The sequence below is a fragment of the Hordeum vulgare genome, chromosome 2H (assembly GCF_904849725.1).
Source record: "Hordeum vulgare subsp. vulgare chromosome 2H, MorexV3_pseudomolecules_assembly, whole genome shotgun sequence".
NCBI lineage: Eukaryota > Viridiplantae > Streptophyta > Magnoliopsida > Poales > Poaceae > Hordeum > Hordeum vulgare.
Window position 1 is genome coordinate 571,241,485 of NC_058519.1, and position 24,933 is coordinate 571,266,417.

The 24,933-nt window shown below is 48.7% G+C and overlaps 1 protein-coding gene across 1 annotated transcript; it reads right to left on the bottom strand.

Moving 5' to 3' along the window:
* Positions 1-20,383: 20,383 nt before the first annotated feature.
* Positions 20,384-22,232, bottom strand: LOC123430591 (cytochrome P450 84A1-like). The gene is made up of 2 exons (XM_045114446.1): positions 21,231-22,232; positions 20,384-21,127 (listed from the first exon to the last, which is right to left on the bottom strand). Exons 1-2 carry the CDS (start codon positions 22,164-22,166, stop codon positions 20,495-20,497), a joined length of 1,569 nt encoding a protein of 522 aa, XP_044970381.1. The 5' UTR covers positions 22,167-22,232; the 3' UTR covers positions 20,384-20,494.
* Positions 22,233-24,933: the final 2,701 nt, after the last annotated feature.

Genomic DNA, 24,933 nt, shown 5'->3' on the forward strand with positions numbered 1-24,933 from the left:
GTAAACCCTGAACCTCTTTGAAATCCTAGCTCCAAAATATTGGAACCGGGAATCCTGCCTTTGTCTTTACAAAGGAACCATCATTTCCCTTGCTCTGTTGATCCTCCAAATATTCCCAGAGATCATTCTTCCCTCATAAACCCTAGAAGTGCAAAAATATTGCCAAGTCATATGCAATATTTCTCCTCTAGAATTAATTCATGTTTCTGCCTTTTTGAGGTATTAAATCCAAGAAAATATCTATCCATCTCCCAAGGTCATGAAAACTTGTAGAGATATTCTTTGTGATCATATGAAGATCTCATAAAATATTGGCCATCAGTGAGTAGGGAAAAATGCCTTTTTCCTATTTAAAACCAATATTCCAATTTGGGGCCTTTCCAAAGGAACTACCATTTTGGTACCCAGGAAAAATCCCAAATAATTTGTGGAGCTTCTCTTATCCATATATTCATCATTCCCATCAAAATAGCAAGTTCCCCAATTCAAAAATTGAGCACAACATCCCTTTGCAAATTCTTTCCAGATTTTCTATTTGCAAAGGAAGTGCTTGATTCCTTGTTCTCCTTGAGCTGAAATTTTGCAGAGTGGTTCATTATGATAAATCATCCTTTTCCACCAAATTTAGCCCAGTCCATCAATCCATTATTCCTCAGTAAATTATTTAAGATTCTGTCCAGATTGGAGCACTGTGAAGGAAGTACCATTTATATTTGTGCAAATGGTATGAGACTCTTACAGTGACTTCATATGCCTAAATCATGAGTCTCCTCCAAGTTTAAACCATTTCTATTTAGCCAATTAAGCCCATCAGCATCTTCTTTGTTTCTGGTCATAATGCCAAGTTACAAAGGAAGTACCCCCTAGACTTCTTGGATTGCGCTGAATTTTGGCCAGGATAGTGACCTTAGTGAGTGGTCAACCTCAGCCAAATATCAGGCCAAGAGGTGCACTGTGGTGGCCACACCACAACACAAACACCTTTCTGTTGGAAACTATTTGGCTTTGGTTTGGTCACATCTTTGTTCCCCAGTGTTTTCCAGATTCATAGGTCTACTCAGAGCAGTGTTGAGATAAGCTTAGACATCTTTTGGCATGGAGTGCGGAGTGGCAATGCTGTGGCACCGAGGTGACCACGTCTAGAGCATGCCAAAACCGAGCTCTGCGCGTTTGAGGTGACGGGAGCTCGATTCCAGTGGGTTCTAGCTTGTCTCGAGGTGCCGGAAAGCTCCCCACTGCACTCCCGCACCCTCTAGAGCCCTCTCCCCATTGTCTCCTTGCTCCTGGAGGTGAGTGCCGAAGAAATCTCGCCATGGACTCTCGGAGCTTGTCCCAGCGTCACGAGAACCTTTCCCCGGGGCTATTTAAGGCATCCCCGAGCCTCTCGCGTGAACCCCTCGACCCCCAGCAGTCGGTCCCGACCCTCCCCAAGCGCACCCGTGGCCGTGCACGGTGGTAGCAAGCCCGGCCGGCGCCGGCTCCGGCCGCATCACAGCGGCGGCGCTGCAGGGTGCCTCGGGCGGCCCCGCGGCCACCCCTAGGTGCGGCGCCCCCTCTGCACCCTCCGGCCATCCCGCCCGCGCGGCGGTGGGGTAGCAGCCGCGGTGGCCGATGCCTCCCCTGGCCCCTGTCGCGATGGAGAGAGGAAGGAGATGAGTAGGAAAGAGAGAGAGAGGGAGGAGAGAGAGAGAGATAGGGCTAGTCCCACCCGTCAGCCGGGTAAGCAAGTCAACCCCCTCGGGCCCGCGCGTTTAAGTGAAAGTGCGATCTGTTTAGTACGCTTTCGGTTTACCCTAAGCGTATTATCCGAAATGTGCTTCCTGTTTAAAATCCTGCCGGCCGAACTACCTAAGTTGTCGACGTTCACTGGTTTAGACTGAAAATGAATATATTTTTATTTATTTTCTACCTAAATAACGAACGGCCATAACTTTTCGCTTGTAGCTCCGATTGAGGTAAAACCAGCGCCCACGTCTTCGTCTCGTCGAGCCCGTTTTGATAGTATGATTTTCACAATATGTTTGCACAGTAGAAATGACTATTTTGCCCTTGTCCTGCGGTCGAGCCTTTTGAGAGAGAACCGTCTTCGGCAAATCTTTTTGGTGTTTTATTGCGCTTCTTCTCGGAGAGTTCATCGACCCTCAGGCAAGCCAACCTCTTACCATGAGCTCCGGACTTGCGTGATAACTTTGCTTGCACTCTATGTGTTTATCTGTATCACATGTTAGTCTGCATTTGCATATAACTGTGATGACATTATTACTAGTTACTAGTATTACTTTTCATCTTATATATGCCCTCAAACTTTGCTCTATGATGCCATTGCATATTTAATTTCTAATGCTTATGACCGAGTGTATAGTAATGCGATGTATGAGATGCTAAAGAACCCTTGCTCGCATTTTCTTCAATAATGGCACCATGCCTGAGTCTGAGCTGCTTTCAGCCGTCCAGGGTGGATGCCAACGTTATATTTCTCTTGTCAGCAGCTAGCTCGTGTTCTGAGCTGCTTTTCAGCCGTCGCGGGCAGCTGTTTAATTTTTTTCCGTGGAAGTGACCCTATGCTCTGAGCTGTTATTCGGTCGTCTTAGGGAACTGCTACATTCTTCTTATCAACCCCGCCTCATGCTCTGAGCTGCTTTCCACCCGTCTTGAGTCGGGGTTGAGTTATACCGGTAACGTCCCAGATCTGTGTTGTAACGACCGTTCTGGTGGCTACCGATTTATTTGCCGATTTTATGCGAGGGTTCCGAAGGTCTAACTTATAGCTAGAATCTGTAAAGTATTAGTTTGCCATTTACATTATACTGTTTAGATTACTGTCTATGATTACTTTGTGTTTCATCCGACAGTTTATGAATATGGATTAACAGTAGTGGCTTGAGATTATTAAATATCGGATTGCTATGACATCATAGCGTCAGCTATGACAGATAATATTCGGGATAAGACGCCTAGTTGGTTGATCAGAGACACCTGTCCGGGCTCATCAGTGCAACCACATATGCCGTTGTGGGACGGCCTTGACTTGGTCTGATCGCGTGCTTTTTCACCGGTACCTCCAAAGAGGGAGGGTTATGCACGCGTGCTACCCTGATCAGGTAGGCGGTGATAACCCTGTGAGCCAATTGAGTTGTTTGTGTCGGCGTCCCTGGATGGGACAGTTTAGTTTGGCCACGACGGTGGAAGGTGTCATGAGGACACAGGGCCACCCAGGGCAGGACTCCGGGGGAGGATTAATGCCGGTGGTACAATGAAAGAGTCACAGGTCAGGCAAGTTTTGTTGGAGCAACACTGGTCCACCCGAATGGGATCACGAGGTTAGTGCTCCCTAGTGTGGGTAAAGTGTGCAACCTCTGCAGAGTGTCAAATCTATTCGAATAGCCGCGCCCACGGTATTGGACAACCCGGCAAGACCTCAATAGATGGTCAACCATATCAGTTTTAGTAATGATGGTAGAACTCGTCTCGTGTGAACACCAGAGGATGTTGATAAGATGATGTGTTGGCCAAGAAAAGACTATATGATGAATGGTCAGATGACCATGCGATGGGATTTGGATCCGTTCCGATTAGATTACGAGTATGTTGAGGGTTGTGGGACAACCCAGAAGAGAGTAAGTTGATATTCGGTGACAGTAAGCTGGTTAAGCACTTGTTGTGATCTTTGCCATGCTAGTTAGGTAGATTACATGTTTAGTCCATGTCATGCTATGCTTGATACATATTTTTCCTGTTAATTCCATGCCATGCTTAGAATAGCTATTATATAATTATTATGCTTGCTTTGTTATCTGATGTTTGGATGCTATGTATTTGGTTGTCTTGCGAGTACATTCAAAGTACTCACCTGGCCTTGCACGTGGCCAGTTGCAGGAAAAGACTCGTTGTGCTAGATCGTAGCCCAGCCAGTCCTGCGAGTTATGGAGCCCAGCCAGGGACGTCGTTTCCGCTGTATCAAGACCTTTGCTGCCATTTAGTTAGCTTTGGAGTTGTGTAATATTGTTGTAAGCAACCGTATTGTAATACTCCATTATATTAATAAAGCCATTTTGCCTGGAATTTCTATATCATGTCTTAGGCGTGCGTCCGGTTTCACCCTGGGGACGGATGTGCGTCGGCCCTCTATCGGGGTGCCACATGTTCACAAGTGGTAGTGAATTTCAGTACACAACTTGTCATTCATTACTAACAAAATATTACAGTTGCCATTCATTACTTTCATCTTGCTGTAACACTCATTATAGTTGCCATGCTCAAACAGTTTTCCACATGATACATTATGTGCCAACAATTTTTTATTTTCTTTTCTCACCTGTGATAGATGTTGATGGTAGGTCCATAAATGTCGGATGTTACCACGTGCTGCTCGATGCTCCTGCGCACTGAAAATTTGTAAGTTTGTCAGTTCATGACTCCATAATTTTTTTGTTTGTTGCCATGTCAATTTGTTTGCATGTTTATTATTTTTGTGTTATGATACCTTGAGTTGTTACATGCACTTCTTCGAATTGGTGTCCTCTATCCGCTTTACCGATAGCTTCAATTGACGCAACTTGCCATGGGATACCTGCGTTCATGCCAACGTAAAACATTTAGTTGGTTGCAATTTTTAAGTCTACACAATCATTTTTCAAATCTGACTTTTTCTTTCATGGATCCTGTCGTGGGTATAAGTCTGACAGTAGATGTATGGGTTACAAAAGGATGGGAAGAGCCTTACCTACGACGAGGTTGTATGAGTTCAGGCCCCTCTACGGTGGAGGTAAAAGCCCTACGTCTCAGTGCTCTTGGGAGCTTGATGTCGAGTGGAATATGGATTACAGTGAAATTCTAACCCCTGCACCAGTGGGGAAGGGCGACTTATATAGAGTGCGCTGCCCTTCACAACGGTTCGGTGCACAGGGGTGGAGTAGTGGCGATTAAATGTCTACGTTACAGGTAACGTATGCCTTAAATGCTAATAAAGGTACATGAAAACGTATGACCGTTGCCCTCCAGGGGGGTTACGATGTACAGAGTGGAATCTAGTCGGTAAGTTTGATACGCTCTGAATGCTCATCTCCGACTGGATGATGGAGGAATCGTCACCGACTGGATGATGGGAAGTCCTTAATTCAGTCGGAACTGACTAAGGGCCTTGTCCCTTATGAAGGGTAGTCCTTGGGTAGAACCTGTAGAGCAGGCCTATGACCCTACCCTAGGACTATAACCCCATCATTAGTCCCCGAATGGATCGGGGTTGGAACGACGAAGCGATGCTTGGAGTACGGATCCGACTGGTATGGATGCGACTTTGGCGTTGTTTGCCTCGATCCATTTTATCCTCTTGACCAGTGATCCGAGTGGATATATCTGTGAAACGAACCGTCAGAGACCGAGTGCTTCCGTGGAATCTTTTGACGTGACCGGTCAACTGACAGCGGCGGATTTTCTGGGATCCTCAAATTTCGGTTGCCGCGCGCTCAGCGGGGATGACGACATCGTCATCGAGTAGTATCTGCCACCTCGATTTCCGCGCCTTCATCTCCTCCACTAATATCGCAGCAACCGTTCGGGGGATAAGATTTCGGGGCCACCTGCTAGTGACCCAGTCGGAACCTTATTTAAACCTATCCAGCGAGGGTTTCTCGTTGCACTCGCCTGATAACTCGCACTCGCCCCGCTCTCCTGTGGCTTCCTGTGCACCCCAAGCTCCTTCCTTCTTCTCCTCCTCCGCAGATCTGCAGTCTCCACCATGACGAAGGGGCAAATGAGCAAGCTCGACGCGCGGAAGAAGAAGAAGACGGCTGCTCCCGCTCAACGGCGACAGCGGGCACTGCCGGCGGGTTGGATCCAGGGGGATTTCCTCCCCTCCACGGTGACGAAGAGCGACATGCTGGAGCTGGTGGAGCAAGGCCTGATCGAGAACAAGACGTGGAGGCTGCCGGCGGAGGGCGAGACGGAGCCGGCGCCCCAGGAGGGGGAGCGCGTCTTGCTGCTCAGTCACGTGTACCGAGGCTTCTCTCTGCCTCCTCATCCCTTCTTCAGAGGTATAATGAACCACTTCGGGGCGCAGCTCCACCACTTTCCTCCCAACGCAATAGCTCATCTCTCTGCCTTCGTCGTGCTTTGCGAGTGTTTTATCGGTTGTCCTCCTCATTGGGGGCTCTTTAAACACATCTTCTCCGCTAGATCCCAAACCATCAAAAGACTTAGTCAGTTGGACGACAAAACTCATCTCCTCCAGCTCTGCGGAGGCTTAGGCTTCCAGAAGAAAAGCAAAAGTAGCTATCCCGCTCTTCAGTTATCTGAATCCCTTAGGAACTGGCAGTCGACTTGGTTCTACTGCCAGGATGTCGCTTGTCCGAATGCCGCAACTGGACTGCCACCTTTTAGCCTAGACCGTCCGGCTCCACCTAGGCAGCTTGCACTCACGAAGATGGAAAAGATCCAGATTCAGCCTCTGGTCGACGCGCTGGCAGATGTCGTCCGCAAGGGAGTCACCGGCATAGATTTGCTGGAGATTTTTCTGGGTCGGCGTATCCAGCCTTTGCAAGCTCGACACCACGCCATGTGGCACTACACAGGGCCTGAGGACTCCACTCGGACTCACCCCGAGTGCGTGACCGAGGAGGTTGTGACGGCGTGGGTCCGCGGCATCACAGGCGCCTGCGATAACCCCAGAGGAGCCCGGCGAGTGAAGCCCTTCCGCGCGGACAACCCTCCTCCGAATGAGGTGAGTATAACTTGTCGAGTGCTCACAATTGTCTTAGATTTATCGCCTTTTCTTGTATTACTGTCTGACCTCTGATGTTGTCGACTGTATCTCGTGCAGGCATGGACTAACTGGTTTTCTCCCGTCTCGAATGGGAATCCGGCTGAGGAAGAGGAAGGTAGCCAGGAGGGCAGCGTGGAGAGCGCCGAGTACGTCTCCGATAGTGGGGAGACGGAGGAGGAGTCCAAAGAGGAGGAGGGGGAAGATGAGGCGCTGAGCTCACCACCGCCACCACCAGAGCCTCGAACTAAGCGCTGCCACTAACCTGTGACTCCGTCGGCTCCCCCAGTGGCTCCGAGTGCCCCGCCAGCTCCTCTTGTGGTTCCGGGTGCCTTGCCAGCTACTCTCGTGGCTCCGAGCGCCTTGCCAGCTACTCCCGTGGCTCCGAGTGCTCGGAGCACAAAGAGGACTAGGGACGCTGTTGTTGAGCCCGCGGGCCAACCTCCCAAGGTGGCTAAACCGAGTGGATCCAAGCCTCGGAAGGCTTTGCCTCGGATGAGGATCGCCGTTCCCGTTGCCTCAGCGTAAGTGTCTTGTTATACCATCTTCTTTCGCTATTTGAGTGAACTCATGTTTATTGGTCGAGTGGATTTTACTCGATAGAGCTGCTACCTCTGCCACTTCTCCGCCACGCCAGGAAGACGAACCCATGGATACGGACAACGTTGCCACATCCCAGCAAGGTACGTCGTGACGACTCCGAGATCTCAAATTATTGTTTCGCAAATTCTGTCTTTGATCTTGCCCTTTTTCCTGTGGTCTCACGTTGTTCGGTCGGGCTTCCTTCAGAGGTGATTCATGTGGAGGAGGACGACCAGAAGAGGTCCGAGCAAGCTGCGGTGCCTGTCCTTGAGGCTGTTCCATCTGCTACTACTCCCGCCATGGACGCGCTGCCAACCGAGACGATGCCGTCGACTGAAACGGCGCTCATCGCTGCTGAACCGACTGGAGCAGGACTTGGGATGCCCAAGGAGTCTCTTGGGGTGCCAGGTCTGTCGACCGTCCAGTACGACGCCCAACGCCTCCCGAAAGATCAGGTGGGAGCTGCCAAGGGGGCCATGGTGCACGCGGAGTTGATGGCGGGTGCTGCCAAGAGTGCGTACGACTCCATCGCATCTGTGTACAAGCGAAGCTTGGAACTCCGAGACGATATCTGAGTAAGTGGGCTAGTAATTATTTACTTTCCTCTTGTAACCCAGTGGGTGTTTAAGCAATATACTCGGATGCAGTATGATTATTTTGCAGTGGGTTCACTCTTAGTGAACCCAGTGGGTGTAGTCCCCAAGACTTCTGTCGAGTGCTTGCACCGGCAGTTGTCTTTATATACATTTTCTTTAACTTGATCAGATCAAAACTAATCTGTTCGAATGTTACCGGTGGGGGCACTCCGAGTGCACCTACTGGAAGTAGTCCCTGAGAGTAATTTTACTCAGGTCGGGTAGTAGTAGCCTCATAGGCTTGTTTTTGTTATTTAGCTCAATAGGGCGGACCTGTTTGAGCTTCATGGCAGTGGGGTCACTCTTAGTGAACCCACTGGGTGTAGTCCCCGAGGCCGCTGTCGACTGCTTGCGTCGGCAGGGGTCTGAAGAACTTCGATCTTTTATTGTTTTCCTTGTTGAATTTGTGTGATCTTCTCTTCGCGCTGATTTGCAGAAGACTTGCGAGATGGGATCAGCGTACAACGCTCAGAAGGCTGAAAAGATTCAACTTGCTGCGAAACTAGAGGCAGCTGTTCATGACTTGGCTGGTGTGAAGGGCGCTCTGGCTGAACGAGAGAAGACCTTGGAGGAGTCCCGTGAGGTAAACAAGGCATTGGTGGCAAAAATGGAGAAAATGGGGAAACAAAGAACCGAGCTGATGGGACAGATGAAGGTGATGAACAGGCGGTGCATATCACAGGAGAAGTACGTCAGTGACTAGGCAAGGAAGATGATTGCGCTTCTCGGTGGTAAGTTCTGTTTTTCTGAGTGCTTCTTGACTGTGTATTTCATTCTGCGCTTACTTTCTGCTCGTCTTGTCTTTGCAGATTTTGGTATGGACGCTGAGGCTGAAGCAGCTGACGTTGAGCGGTCGGTTATTCCGAACGTTCCACTCGGCGACGACGCCAATCGAGACATGCTCCGAGCGCACATTCGCCTGGGCAAAGTGGGACCTTTCATCGGTCGACTGAGAGAGGTCGTCAGCCGAATCGACAAGGAGCTGTGGCCCGAAGAAGATTCCCGGCAAGAGATGGAAGGGTTGATGACTCGGCTGGAAGACATCCCAAACCGAGTGCAGGCATGGAAGAAGTCCGCTGCTCGCTGTGGTGCGGACGTGGCGTTGTCGCTGGTCCGAGTGCATTGCAAGGAGGCTCGCGAAGAGAAGCTGAAGGCGCTGCAGGTCGCCAACACCAAAAAGCTTCGATTCGAAGATTTCATGGAGACCTTCCTTGAGAGCGCCCCTCGCATCGCAGACGGGATCGACCTCGACACTTTCGTGGAGACTGCCAGTCCCAGTGCCAGTCCTGACGACGCTTGAGAAAACTTTACCTCGGTATGCCGAGTGTTACTTGTATCAAACTTTGGCCACTGCTGTTGGCCGTCACATTCGTGGTTCGGTGTGGATAAGCTTGATCTATACCGAACCGACTATCTTTAAACCAACTTTGAATTGGAACCGAATATTTTGCTCTTCCTTTGCCAAAGAATTGTTGACACGATTTTGGCTCGTGGTTTTTGTTTGGCGTTTCTTGGTGAAGCCAATGGCAAACATGCGGAGCATGTAATTGTCAGTTGTCTTGACATCTGCATGAGCCTCAATGAGGGTCTGCTAAGCCTCCGAGTGGATCTCTAGGATACACTCGAAGGGAGTTCTTTACTTAGGCGATTCGTTATCGCAGCTAAGTCTTAAAGCGTGACCGTAAGGTCGCACTCGGAGCGAGTTGCTACTCATGTAATTGTCAGTTGTCTTGACATCTACATGAGCCTCAATGAGGGTCTGCTACTCATGTAATTGTTAGTTGTCTTGACATCTACATGAGCCTCAATGAGGGTCTCCTAAGCCTCCGAGTGGATCTCTAAGATACACTCGAAGGAAGCTTTTTACTTAGGCGATTCTTGATTGCAGACAAGTCTCCGAGTGCGACGTTTAGAGCACACTCGGAGAAATTTGTTGCTTAGGCGATTCTGGATCGCAGCTAAGTCGCCGAGTGTGACGTTTTAGTGCACACTCGGGAAAAGTTTGTACTTAGGCGATTCTTGATCGCAGCTAAGTCCCCGAGTGCGACATTTAGAAAATTAGTACTTAGGTGATTCTTGATCGCGGCTAAGTCCCCGAGTGCGACGTTTAGTGCACACATGGAGAAAGTTTGTACTTAGGCGATTCTTGATCGCAGCTAAGTCCCCGAGTGCGACGTTTAGTGCACACTCGGAGAAAATTAGTACTTAGGCGATCCTTGATCGCAGCTAAGTCCCCGAGTGCGACGTTTAGTGCACACTCGGAGAAAGTTTGTACTTAGGCGATTCTTGATCGCAGCTAAGTCCCCGAGTGCGACGTTTAGTGCACACTCAGAGAAAATTAGTACTTAGGCGATCCTTGATCGCAGCTAAGTCCCTGAGTGCGACGTTTAGTGCACACTCGGAGAAAGTTTGTACTTAGGCGATTCTTGACCGCAGCTAAGTCCCCGAGTGCGACGTTTAGTGCACACTCGGAGAAAGTTCGTACTTAGGCGATTCTTGATCGCAGCTAAGTCCCCGAGTGCGACGTTTAGTGCACACTCGGAGAAAGTTTGTACTTAGGCGATTCTGGATCGTAGCTAATTCCCCGAGTGCGACGTTTAGTGCACACTCGGAGAAAGTTTGTACTTAGGCGATTCTTGATCGCAGCTAAGTCCCCGAGTGCGACGTTTAGTGCACACTCGGAGAAAGTTTGTACTTAGGCGATTCTGGATCGTAGCTAAGTCCCTGAGTGCGACGTTTAGTGCACACTCGGAGAAAGATTGTACTTAGGCGATTCTACATCGCAGCTAAGTCCCCGAGTGCGACGTTTAGTGCACACTCGGAGAAAGATTGTACTTAGGCGATTCTGGATCGCAGCTAAGTCCTCGAGTGCGACGCTTAGTGCACACTCGGAGAAAGTTAATACTTAGGCGATTCTCGATCGCAGCTAAGTTTTTTTTTGAGACCGGAGTCTGCGAACGCGGAAGAATTTTGAATCTACAAAAACTCAATCTGCTTTGTATTACTTCAACGATACTTGTTCTTTACATTGCTTCAGTCGACGGTCACGTGTAGAAACGCTTCAGGAGATCTCCGTTCCATGCTCGCGGCACGTCTGTTTCCCTGTCGAGGTTGTAGAGTCGATATCCTCCGTTGTTCAGCACCTTGGAGATGATGAAGGGTCCTTCCCAGGCGGGAGCTAACTTGTGAGGTCTCTGCTGATCCACTCGGAGCACCAGGTCGCGTGCTTGGAATATACGACTCCTGACGTGTCGCGCGTGAAAACGCCGCAGATCTTGTTGATAAATGGTTGAGCGAGTTAGTGCCATCTCGCGCTCCTCCTCTAGAAGATCCACTCCGTCTTGCCTTGCTTGCTCTGCTTCGGCTTCGGAGAAGAGTTCAACTCGTGGCGCGTTGTGAAGCAAGTCACTCAGAAGGACTGCCTCTGCTCCGTAAACGAGGAAGAATGGGGATCGCCCTGTAGATCTATTTGGGGTTGTGCGGAGACCCCACAACACCGAAGGCAGCTCGGTGACCCATGCGCCGGCAGCATGTCCCACTTCTCGCAGGAGTCGAGGCTTCAAACCTTATAGAATAAGTCCATTCGCCCGCTCTGCTTGCCCGTTTGTTTGGGGATGCGCCATAGATGCAAAATCCACTCGGATACCTTGGCCTGTACAGAAACCATTGAATCTGTCCGAGTCAAAGTTTGTGCCATTGTCAGTGATTATGCCGTGCGGTACCCCGAATCTGGAGATGATGTCCCTGACAAACTTGATGGTGTAAGGGCGTCAAGCTTCTTGATGGGCTTGGCTTCAATCCACTTTGTGAACTTGTCGACTGCCACCAACAGATGTGTGAATCCCCCTTGGCCTGTCCTGAATGGACCGACTGTATCTAATCCCCACACTGCAAACGGCCAAACAAGAGGGATTGTCTTCAACGCAGATGTTGGCTTGTGGGACTTGTTAGAGTAGAACTGACAACCTTCGCATCGGTCGACCATATCCTTTGCCATTTCATTCGCCTGCAACCAGAAGAAGCCAGTTCTGAATGCTTTGGCGACAATTGCCCTTCAGGAGGCGTGATGACCGCAGGTTCCCGAGTGAATTTCTTCCAGGATTAACTGTCCCTCCTCAGGGGAGATGCATCGTTGAACGACGCCTGAAACGCTTTCCTTGTACAACTGGCCATCAATGACGGTGAACGACTTTGACCTGCAGACGGTCTGTCTGCCTTGGACTTCGTCTTCTCGTAATTCTTGCCTCGGGATGTATGCAATGAACGACACAGTCCAATCGGTGATGATAGCAAGAATCTCCATGATCAAATCAACCACAGCAGGGACTTCGACTTCAGTCGGATCTGTCAAGCTCTTTGGTTGTACTGGTTCCTCTGTGAAAGGATCTTCTTTAACTGAGGGAAGGTGAAGGTGCTCGAGGCATACGTCACTCGGGACTGGTCTCCGAGTGGATCCAAGTTTGGCCAATTCATCAGCTGCTTGGTTTTTCAGTCATGGAACATGGTGGAGTTCCAGACCTTCAAACTTTTTCTCGAGCTTCCTCACTGCATTGCAGTATGTGGTCATGGTGGGGTTCCTTACGTCCCACTCCTTCATCACTTGATTAACTACCAAATCTGAATCGCCGTAGACCATCAGGCGACGGACGCCGAGTGCGATGGTCATGCGCAATCCAGAAAGGAGAGCCTCATACTCTACCTCATTGTTGGAGGAATCGAAGTGTATCTGCAACACATACTTGAGTTTGTCACCCTTTGGGGATATGATCACAACGCCAGCGCCGGAGCCATTCAACATCTTGGACCCATCGAAGAACATTGTCCAATGAGCCGAGTAGATGTGGGTCGGTTGCTGTTGTTCTACCCATTCTGCTATGAAGTCAGCCAAAGCTTGAGACTTTATAGCTTTCTTGGCCTCGAACTTGATGTCGCAGTATAACATCTCCATCGCCCACTTCGCCACTCGGCCCGATGCGTCCCGATTGTGGAGGATTTCCGACAACGGAGCATCAGAAACGACAGACACCGAGTGGTGTTGGAAATAATGAGCCACCTTCTTCGCAGTCATGTAAATCCCGTAGATAAGTTTTTGGTAGTGGGGATACCTCTGCTTGGAAGGAGTCAGGACTTCGAAGACATAATACACTGGCCGCTAACCTTGTATGCTTTGCCTTCTTCTTCGCGTTCGACTGTGAAAACAGTGCTGACGACTTGATTTGTAGCCGTGATGTATAGAAAAAGGGGTTCTTTACTGAGCGGAGCAGTAAGAACCGGCTGGGTGGAAAGTAGCACTTTGAGGTCGTCGAATGCGATTTGGGCTTCGTCTGTCCACTCAAAAGTGTCTGATTTCTTCATGAGTCGGTACAGAGGAAGTGCCTTCTCGCCGAGTCGACTGATAAACCTGCTCAAAGCCGCTAGGCAACCTGTGAGCCTTTGAACATCGTGTATTCTGACCGGCCGCTCCATTCGGACGATGGTCCCGATCTTTTCGGGGTTGACATCGATCCCTCATTCGGAAACGAAGAAACCGAGTAACTTTCCGCTGGGAACACCGAATGAACACTTGGCTGGGTTGAGCTTGATATCGTACCTACGAAGGTTGGCGAATGTTTCTGCCAAGTCAGTCAGCAGGTCGCAACCTTTGCGTGACTTGACTACGATATCATCCATATACGCCTCCACATTTCGACCGATCTGGTCAAGGAGGCATTTTTGAATCATGCGCATAAAGGTTGCTCCTGCATTCTTCAAACCAAATGGCATAGTGATGTAGCAGAAGCACCCGAATGGGGTGATGAAGGTTGTTTTTAATTCATCGGGGCCATACAGACGGATCTGATGATAGCCCGAGTAGGCATCAAGGAATGACAAACGCACGCAACCCGTAGTCGAATCGATAATTTGATCGATGCGGGGGAGCGGGAAATGGTCTTTCGGGCAGACCTTATTGAGATGCTTGAAATCGATGCACATTCGGAGAGACTTATCCTTCTTGGGCACCATGATAACATTAGCGAGCCACTCGGAGTGGTGTACCTCGCAAATGAAGTTGGCTGTCTGTCGTGGGTATAAGTCTGACAGTAGATGTATGGGGTACGAAAGGATGGGCAGAGCCTTAGCTACGGCGAGGTTGTATGAGTTCAGGCCCCTCTACGGTGGAGGTAAAAGCCCTACGTCTCAGTGCTCTTGGGAGCTTGATGTTGAGTGGAATATGGATTACAGTGAATTTCTAACCCCTGCACCAGTGGGGAAGGGCGACTTATATAGAGTGCGCTGCCCTTCACAACGGTTCGGTCCACAGGGGTGGAGTAGTGGCGATTAAATGTCTACGTTACACGTAACGTATGCCTTAAATGCTAATAAAGGTACATGAAAACGTATGACCGTTGCCCTCCAAGGGGGTTACGATGTACAGAGTGGAATCCAGTCGGTAAGTTTGATACGCTCCGAATGCTCATCTTCGACTGGATGATGGAGGAATCGTCACCGACTGGATGATGGGAAGTCCTTAATTCAGTCGGAACTGACTAAGGGCCTTGTCCCTTATGAAGGGTAGTCCTTGGGTAGGACCTGTAGGGCAGGCCTATGACCCTACCCTAGGACTATAATCCCATCAGATCCTTCACATATATGTGAAATCTCGCAGTAGTTGGAGCAAAACCATGTAATCAAATATGTTTTTACAGATACCAACACATGTAGTTGCCACTTTTAAAACATGGCAAAAATAGCCCAGAATGCATGGCATTTCTGGTACACCCTGTATGGCATGTGTAGTTTCATATGTCTTGGCAACTGCACATGCCCGGTATGACAAACTACAGTTGGCCAGTCATGAAAGGTGCAGTTGACTTATGATGGCTAGTACAACTGAACATGCAATGGCAAGTATAGTTGAGCAGACATGGCAAATGCATAACAACCTCACTCGCAACCGTACAAACCCTTAAATGGTAACTCTGCGAGACAATACCATGGGTTCTCCAATACCTTGGTTTGCCATTTGTGTCAACTGAAATTGCTGCTGTGTATCTGCAACGCGGATAGTTTCCTGTGGTGTAGTTTGCCATGGCTCTCCTGGTGGTGTAGACGTACCATCATAACCTGCAAACATGTCAATGAAAAACGTAAGACGGATTGCCATTCTTTCATTCAAACAAACAATCCAAATAGAACTTGTTTTTATTTTTCACACATCCCTGCATATGCTTGTGTATTGTTGCAGCAGTGGTAGCAGCGGACCTCATGAAATTAGTTCATTGTACTCTAGTGCATCCATTGGGGGTGCTTGTGTCTGCCCTAAAAACTAAGTATTAGTCCCGTCTCGATTTTTGGTCCCCTCCCTGTTTTTCAATACCTGCACAGCGATCAATCACGACATGAATGAGTATGCATTAGCCGAATACACCCCTAGCATGGCATGGCAAGTACAACATTTGTAGTCGCCCATCTATTTTTTGTCAATGCATGCATCTGCATAGTTCTTGTTCAATCTGCATGGCAACTACCATGGAAATTGGCGGCATCTAACTCTATATCTAGGCGGCAACTAACAACAAAGTTGGGTGGCAACTATTTTTCCTTCCATCTCCTCTGAGGAGTTACTCTGCTATGCCCTGCTCTTCGTGTACGCAACTATGGCAACTAACTATGTAGCAAGGCGGCAACTACCAGCAAAGTTGGATGGCAACTATTTTTCCTTCCATATCCTCTGAGGAGTTACTCTGCTATGCCCTGCTCTTCCCATACTCACATATGTCTTCTCACTCACCATATGATCCTTGGTGTATTTGGTCCAACTAGCTGGCACTACACTCTGATTATAATCTCAAAAATTCCAACTCGATATGCCAATCTATGGCACATGATGGGCAATTATTCTGATGTGCATCTATTTTTCGGCAACTGTCTGTTGCTCCTCTAGGGCTCCTATACAATGGTTGCCATGGCCAATGCGGATGCATCATGGCCGTTTACAAGGTCAATTTCATGGGAGGAGAGAGTATATTGACCAGATCCCACACGGGTTGTATACCTTTTGTGGATTCTTTTGGCGTGTTCTTGGTCCAGCAATCGCTAGATCTGTTCTAACATTGTTGCCATGGCAATCAAGATGCAGGAGGTAAGGAGATTTTAGATCAGGAGGTGGGAGATGGCCGTCTGGATCGGGAGGTGGGAGATGGTGGGGGAGTACGACGAATGTGGGGGATTTCTCGCATGTGGATCGGTGGGAGGGAAGCCCGGACGTGGAGGTAGCACGATGGCAAGCCTGGTCGTGCGGGCAATCGTCCCAGCCACCGGACATGTGGGCTGAGATTTGAGACGCACGTACATGCGCGTGCGGGCAGACCTGGATCGATGTCGTACAGGGCATGTAGCAGGTACCTCCCACCTGCCACACGTGCGACAGATATCACGACCCATTATTTATAGTATATTTTCAAGTGAGAAAACGCACCTGATGGTGGCATCGTGAACCTGAAGGTGTCCATCTCACGTACGTAACATTGTTAGGTTGTCTTTTAGCGGTGATCTTGAGAGTCTCATGTACGTAACTGTGATGACACTTTTCCCATCATAGATGCTTGTACGTGATGAACTTCGCATATCTGTAACACAATATATGCATGTACATGATATTTCTATATAACATTATATCTTTAAATCTCAACCGTTTATATTAAAAAGTTAATGGTTGACATAATTTAATCTGTGTGGATAAACGTGATGGCTTGTTTGCCTCTTGTCTTAAGTACATAATAGATAGATGTGATCCACTCATTTAATGTCGTATTTGTATGATAGTCATCTAGAGTTCATGATCCATGCCATGATTTAATTGATGCATTGGCTATTTTGATTCACATTGTCGCGATTCATATGGATGCATTGTCATCATGACCCGTGCACCTCACTTCATATTATCACTCAAATCATTTTACTTTTCAAGTTAAACCGTATAATAATTTAACTTGAACAATCTGTTCATCGAGTGATGGTGCCACCAAATTGAGCTCACCAGTGCAACCACACATGCCTGGACGGGAGGCCCTGATGCGGTCTATTGTCGTGCCTCTCTTCAATGCCTCAAACTAGGGAAGGTTGTGTGCTTGCGCTACCCTCGCCTGATGGGCAGACATAACCATGTGTGTCCATAGTTGTATGGTAACAATGTCCCCTTTTGGGACAAGTTTGTTATGCCACGACGGTGGAGTCACAAAGGCGGCGGATGTCTCGAGTTGACATCGGGTCACCCGTGGCATAGCCCAAAGGGGAATTTGTCGGAGTGGCCGGAAGAGTGTCATGCAATAGATTGGATTTGTTGGAATGTCGTTGCTCGACCCAAATGGGAGCACGAGGCCATGAGTTCTATGATGGCGGTACAATATACTAACATGTGCATAGTATATAATCTATCGATAGCCACGTCTTCGGTTATGGACACAGTTCGTTGTAGGCAGATCATGGGTCAACAATAATCAATAACCAGCACACTCAATAATTCTGAGATAGCACTTGGTGATTAGGTAAGGATCGTGATGGTAACTTGTTTGTAGTGGTTACGAGTTAACCTCGGGATGGTAAGCTGGTCTGAGGTACCAAGACCAAATTCACATGCACATCATGATAGAATCATGTTTATACTCATGCATTAACTTGTGAAATGCCTTGTTATTGTTTGTCGTATTTGCTTTGTTTGCTGTGACCTTGCTAGTACATTCAAATTACTCACCGAGCTTATCATGCTAGATGTCGAAAAAGTTGTGCAAGGCGTTGATGTCGATTGGTTTGACGCTATCTAGGATCGTGTCCCAGCGGTGTCTTTGTGGAGTGGAGTTCCGCTACTTCGTTGTTCTGCTGCCGCGTAGTTGCTTTCCTTATCATTGAGGCCCCTAGGTTGTCTACTAAATAATGTACATAAGTGCAGCCGCACCATGTGTGCCGCTTGGCCTCGTTTATCATATAATGTTGAACCTTTGTATCCGCAAGATATCAATAAAGCAGTTATCTTTTTGTACCAAGTTATTGTGTGTTGCCAGAAGACTTGATCCCTGGACTGCCAATGCAAGGTAAACCGGTTGCTCTGGGCCGGGATGCCAAATTTTGAGAGGGGTTTGAGGGGTTTTGTGAGTGGTTTGAGAGGCGGGTGGGTGTTAGGGTTGAGCATAACTAATTTTTTAAAAAATATAAAACTTGTGCACATCATAATTTTATGTTATTAAGTTACTAGGAAAAATAACAAACCACGACTACGGATATTTTCCTGAAACTTCCTTCGCACAACTTAGCTATCACGAACAAGGGTGCATGGTTTTTAAGGGGAATGAGCTAGTGTTTAGGGTTAACCGTGGCATAGTTTGTCCAAATAGGCATGGACCCTATGTTTGCACACTAGATGACAATGGAGGGTGCACACTTAGTTATCACAAACAATGGTGCATAGTTTGTCCAACTCAATTCTGAATTCAAATGTTTATTTTTACACAAACCTTTTTCAACTACTATTGTATTACTCTTTTACAATTATTTTTTATTTATTTCATACAATTGCTAGACTCCTTTAAAATTCTTTTTAACACTCTATTTTTCACAAGATAATATAAATCACATGGACTTTAACAAAAGTATACTACAATTCACATACTACATTGCCAAAATATACAATCTGCCAACAGTTCACAACCGCGAAAGTAAAACATTCGATGATCACGGAGGGCTACTAAATGGGAGTAAAAGCTTTTAGTAGGGCAGCGTGCTGCGCCGTGATCTTGGCATCCTCCCCACTCCTCGATGCATCCCGTGCATGAGACAGAAGGTGCTCAAAGGTCTTATCCTTGGGCTTTTGCTTGGTAGTACAATAGGGGCAGCAATACTTCTTCCTCTTGTAGTACGCAACCTTTCCCGTGGCCTTGATCTTCTCGACTTTCTTCAGAGGTATACTGCACACAAAAATGAGTTCCATCCATATAGTAAAAAAGCGACCCTAAAAGCAAATATACCCAAAAGTCACATTGATCATAAAGTAAACCAAACAAAATTTCAAGTAGGCTTTACCTCGTAGACGTCGTCATCAACAAAATCAGGATCATACAGGTCCTTGAACCCAGTCATGGCCAGATTCCACTTGTTGCCCACAGGATCATCCTCCCGCAATATGAAAGTAACTGTTAATTATAGGAAACCAACATGTAAATTAATAAAATAGTCACATTGATCATATTATCCATAATAGTAACCTATTTGCACTTTGCATAGGCATGTGTACAGATTTCACAACATAGCTAATAAATCAATATAGGGGCCCAACTACATATGGTGGAAAACTTTATAATTAGAGGAAACTTACGAAAAATAAAAATTTAAATATACGTAAAACATTTTGATTTTGTATAATGAAGCAAAGCTCCAATGCCTCCTCTAAACTGAAGATATGTACATATAAATTAATGCATTTCTTTTCAATAATAACCAAATCTACATAAGACCAATGCTCAGATTTATGATCAACTGAAAATGAGAGTGACAAATATTGCCATGTGAATCAATGAAATCAATTCTAACATTCCAATTCCAAACATTTCTAACTGCTAAGGGGATACCAATTGGGGTGACAAGCACAAATCTAATACAAAACCCCCTCAAACCAACTAAGCTAACCAATTATAACGTAGGAATCGTAATCTAACTAACACACACTATATTATTAAATGAGAAGAAATACGTCCTCCACCACCTGCTCGTCGCCGGCCTGCGTCGCTTGACCCCGGGTCGGATCCCTCCATCTCCTTCCCCACCAGATCCGGGCACCAGCTGCAGCTGCAACTCCAGCTCCAGCGGCGGTTTGAGCATCTTCGGCACCATTGTGGACGCACGCAATTCCCACAGCATCTGGCGTGGTCCAGATGACATTCTCCTCGGGCACTGCGGTGGGGGTGAGAGTTTTGCTCCGGTCCTTCATTGCTAAAGAAACGAACGGACAGACGGAGGGAAGTGCGGTGCGGGTGAGGAGTGTGTGCGGTGCGGTGGGGGTGAGGGTTTTGCAGCGGCTACACATGCGATTTGAGGGAAATGGTGGGGGCGATTCGAACGGTGATGGTTCCCTCCTCTTATATGATGGGGCGTTTTTGGATATTTTTCATCGACACGTGCACGCCCACGACAACGGTGCACAGGGAAGCGAAACGCCCACGTATAATACCATTATACGGTTAGTCCACGTCGAGGCCTTTACATACGACCAATCGACGTCCCATGTGTTATAGACTATAACAGTCAGGCTCACATGCCATACACGGGTGAGTAGCTCAACTACGTCGATCCGACGGCAAGGCTTTGTAAGGATGTGATGAGTGGGGGAGGACAAATATAGGGAATTTTGAACTCCTTGAATTAAACTGAACACAACTAATCAATCAGGACACAAAAATAGAAAACCTTTATTCAACAGTTTTTATTCAATGTACCGTGTTACTTGCGCTGATCCGGCAATCCGAGCGTACCCGGACTCGTGCACCTCTTCTTAGACCCCTGGGCAGCTAAGACGGGGCACCGGCACTGCGCACAACCGCACGCCCCGTGGAGCGGTGGCGCCGTATGCCTCTTCCATGTCAAGGTCCTCCGGTGCCATCCCGTTGGGCAGGTTCCAGTCGAAGCCATGCAGCAGCCGCGCCAGTGCCATTTCCACCGCGTGCATTCCCAGCTGCATGGCGGGGCACGACCTCCGCCCCGACCCGAACGGCAGGAGCTGGAAGTGGGCGCCACGGTAGTCCGTCTCTGCCTCGTCCTCGCCCGCGTCGAACCGTGACGGCCTGAACGCCCCGGCGTCCTTCCAGGCCTCGGAGTCACGCCCGATCGCCCACACGTTGATGAGGACGCGGGTATTCTTGGGGATGCGGCAGCCGGCGACGATGCAGTCCTCGGCGGCCTCGTGCTGGAGGAGCGGGCCGGGCGGGTGCACGCGGAGGGTCTCCTTCACCGCGCACCTCAAGTAAGGGAGCTCGCCCAGGTCGTCCGCCGCGACCTGGCGGTGCAGCCCAACCACCACGGCCAGCTCGTTTTGCACCCGCTTCATTTCCTCCGGGTTCCTCAGCAGCTCCGACATTAACCACTCAATTATCATCGCTACTGGTCCTGTCCCACCGATCATCACATCCTGCGCGTACGATCAATTAGAATTAGTAGCACCGTTGTAATATAATTAATTATTTATTTTTTGGAGTGGCGCACGCTATATTTTAGCCACCGTTGTACTTTACCATAATGGTGGCCTTGATGTTATCCCTGGTGAGACGAAGGGTCGAGCCATCAGCGCTGGAGTCGGTACTCATCGTGTCCCCGGACCTGGGATTCTCCACGAGGAAGGCCAGCATGCCGTCCACCATGTCGGCGTCCGTGGCATCGACAGGCTTCGGGTGCGCGAGGTGCTCGTCGATGGCACGGTCGATGAACCGGTCCAGCGCAGCCCGTGCCGCCACCATCCTCCTGTCGATCCCCTGCAAATCCAGCCGCGCCACCCACGGCACATAGTCCGCGAGGGTGGAGTTGGACACCGCGAAAAGCTGGGCGAATTCCTGCACTATGGCCACGAACTCGGCGGCGTCGGCACCCTCGTTCCGCATCCCAAGCGCTGCCCGGAGCGTGATGTTCATCGACATGTTGAACACGAGCTCGCCGAGATTGACCACCGAGCCAGTGTACCTGGCAACGTCGCGGATCAGGTTGTCGACCTCGTCGTGGACGGCGGCCCATGACGCGGCCCGACGGTGGCTAAAGAGCCTGTGGACGCACAGCTTCCGCATCTCGCGCCAGAAGGGTCCGTACTGCGCGAACACCATGTCCGCGCGGCCGTAGGTGAGGTAGGCAATCGGCCCGCTGGCCGGGCGGTTGGCGAAGGCGCGGTCGTTCACCTGGAGCACCAGACGGGCTATCTCCGGCGTCGACACGACCACGGTGCTCAGGTGGCCAACGCGGAGGTGAAGGAGGCCGCCGTAGCGCGCGGACAGCCTTGCCAGGCCCCGGTGGGTCATGTCTCTCGTGTAGAAGATGTTGCCGAGGAACGGCAGCGCCCGCGGCCCCGGCGGGAGCGGGAGGGGTCGGTGACCATAACGCCATGACGAGATAGCGCGATAGAGGATTACCCCAGTTAGAAGCAGCGCGAGATGAAGCCCGCATTGCGGCCACCAAGTCTCCATTGCCGCGTTGCCTGGGTCATGACCGCAACAAGTCTGACAGAGTGAGATAGACTAATAAGAGAGAGATGTGTTAATATAACCTGGAACTGATTGCATGTTACGGAGAATCTCGTGGTATACTACTCCCTCCGTTCATAAATATAAGTCTTTCTAGAGGTTCAACTAATGAACTATATACGGATGTATATAGACGTATTTTAAAATATAGATTCGTTCATTTTGCTTTGTATGTAAACATCTAGTGAAATATCTTAAAAGACTTATATTTAGGTACGGAGGGAGTAGGTTACTAGCAATCATTGTTGTTGTGAGTCATGCAGCACAGTCGTCCAAAAAAATGTATCACAATCCTTCGGTGCGCTTTTATTTTGGCGCATGAAGCGGCATCTTTAAACTCTAGAAGTTTTGTGCAACTTTTCTGTTTCCGTTTTATTCTCCACTCACAACTTGCTACGGTTATATAGCATCTTTAGCAGACCTCCAAAATTTATATATGAGCGATTTTTTTTGGTTTGATGAATTGAGCTTCATCTAGCAGATTTCTTTTTAGACTCTTAAGAGCATCTACAGTCGGATCTTACAAATTCGGATCCTCAAACGCCCTCAATAACCTAATACCTTAAATTTAAAACCTCAAATCCATACTACTACATGCAACGTAAATCTGATACTAAGCGGAGCTCATCCGGCTTCGTGGTGTCCATATCCGGCAGCTGGCTGCGCCCCTCGCAGTGTCTCTCCGGTCGTCGGCGAGGTAGAGTAGGACATGGGACACTAGCCCGTTCACGGGAGTCGAGCTCCCGTCGTCTCACATGTCCTACTCTTCCTCGTCGGAGCCCGTAACCCGGACGGTGCCAGTCGACATGAGGTTGATGACAGATCCTTCCTGGTAGGAGCCGACGTCCACGACGACGCGGTTGCGTCGTCCGCATTTTTGCACCCTACGAGGCGCCGGAGAGTGTGACTCCGCCTCTCCAACATTCGCCACCGCGAGGGTCTCTGTCGCATCCCGTGCTCGCTACCTCGCCCGACGGGCACGCCGCGCCATGACATCGTCCGAGAACAGTCATGCTTCGTGATCGGCAGCCCGACGGAGCAGTTGCGCTGCCGCCACGGCGTTCAGTGCCAGACGGACCACACCGCCTTCGATGAGGAAGCAATGCCGGATCGAAGCATGGTTGTGCAGACACAATGGATTCTCAGTGTTGCGAGTCCGGCCGTTGCCGTCGTGCGGCTGCCTCCCGGGAGCGGCGGAGCGCAAGCCGGACGACCATCTCCTCCTCGAGGCCGCGTGGGATGAGCTCGTGATCGACGGATCTGAAGGTGAAGGACTCGGATCCGCTACCCTCCATGCTGGAGACGAGCTTGGGTGACGGATGAAAATAGAGAAAAGTGGAGTGAAGTAGTTTGAATATGGTCCAACGAGCGAATGAACACGAATATATGTGGGATGGATGCGGATTAGGGGTACCCGCATTGTGGCCACCAAGTCTCCATTGCCGCGTTGCATGTACGACTCCTACAGAGTGAGAGAGATGTGTTAACATAACCTGGAACTGATTGCATGTTACGGAGAACTCATGGTATACTAGGTTACTAGCAATCATTGTTGTTGTGAGTCATGCAGCACAGTCTTTCAAATAAATGTATCACAATCCTTCGGTGCGCTTTTGTTTTGGCGCATGAACCAGCATCTTTGCACTCCGGAAGTTCTGTGCAACCTTTCTGTTTCCAATTTTATTCTCCACTCGCAATTTGCTAGGCTTAGAGCATCTTTAGCAGACCTCATATAAACCACATAATTCGTTTATAGTTCGTGAAAAAGGTTTGCGGACTCGTACAGAGTCAAACCCGTAAAACGGACCCATAAAAATATATCCGTAGAAGATGTTCTTTTACGGGTCGGTTATGCGGGATCTGCTCGGACGCCGCCGCGTCGATCCGTAAACCAGAATTACTAATGTGCAATATAAGAAAAATATCAATATTACAATACAATAATCATTCGTAGTACAATAATTATTCAAATCATCATAGCAAAATAAATAATTCAATACAAAATTTGTCCCATATACAAATCACACATGGATGAATGAAAAAAAGGAATGTATTACTGCCCAGCCATTTGCCAATGGTGTTCAATGACTTTTTTCTGAAGTTGAGAGTGTGTGTTTGCATTTTCAATCTCCTTGTAGGTGTGAAGAAAAGCTCTAATTCAGTTAGGGTCTCTAGCTGGTTTGACACGGCTACCCACGTTATCGTAGAAGAACTCCAAGTTCACGCCTCTCTCGTCTTCGATAATCATATTGTGAAGAATAACACAACATGTCATTATGTTTTTTAAGGATCGCTTGTCCCAAAATCAAGCACGACAACGAACAATGGCAAACCTAGATTGCAAAACGCCAAATGCTCTTTCAATGTCGTTTCGGGCTGCCTCTTCTGCCCTTGCGAATTCACACTCTTTCCTAGTTTTGGAGGGTTTTGATGCTCTTGAAAATGTGCACCAAAAAGGGTATATACCATCTCCAAGATAGTACCCCTTTGTGTATTCATGCCCATTGATAGTGTAGTTGCAAGCAGGAGCATCACCACTAGCAAGCCTAGCAAACAAGTGAGACCGTTGCAACACATTGATATCATTGAGAGTACCCGGCATACCAAAAAAGCAATGCCAAATCCATAAATCATGGGATGCTACGCCCTCTAGTACAATTGCTGCATCACGAGACATGCCACAATACATTCCCTACCATGCCTTTGGGTA

Bases quoted from the DNA above. Each gene is read 5' to 3' on its own strand.
- LOC123430591 (XM_045114446.1), bottom strand. From the start codon at position 22,166: ATGGAGACTTGGTGGCCGCAATGCGGGCTTCATCTCGCGCTGCTTCTA. The intron at 21,128-21,230 runs GTAAAGTACAAC...TCGTACGCGCAG, and splicing joins ACATCAAGGCCACCATTATG to GATGTGATGATCGGTGGGAC.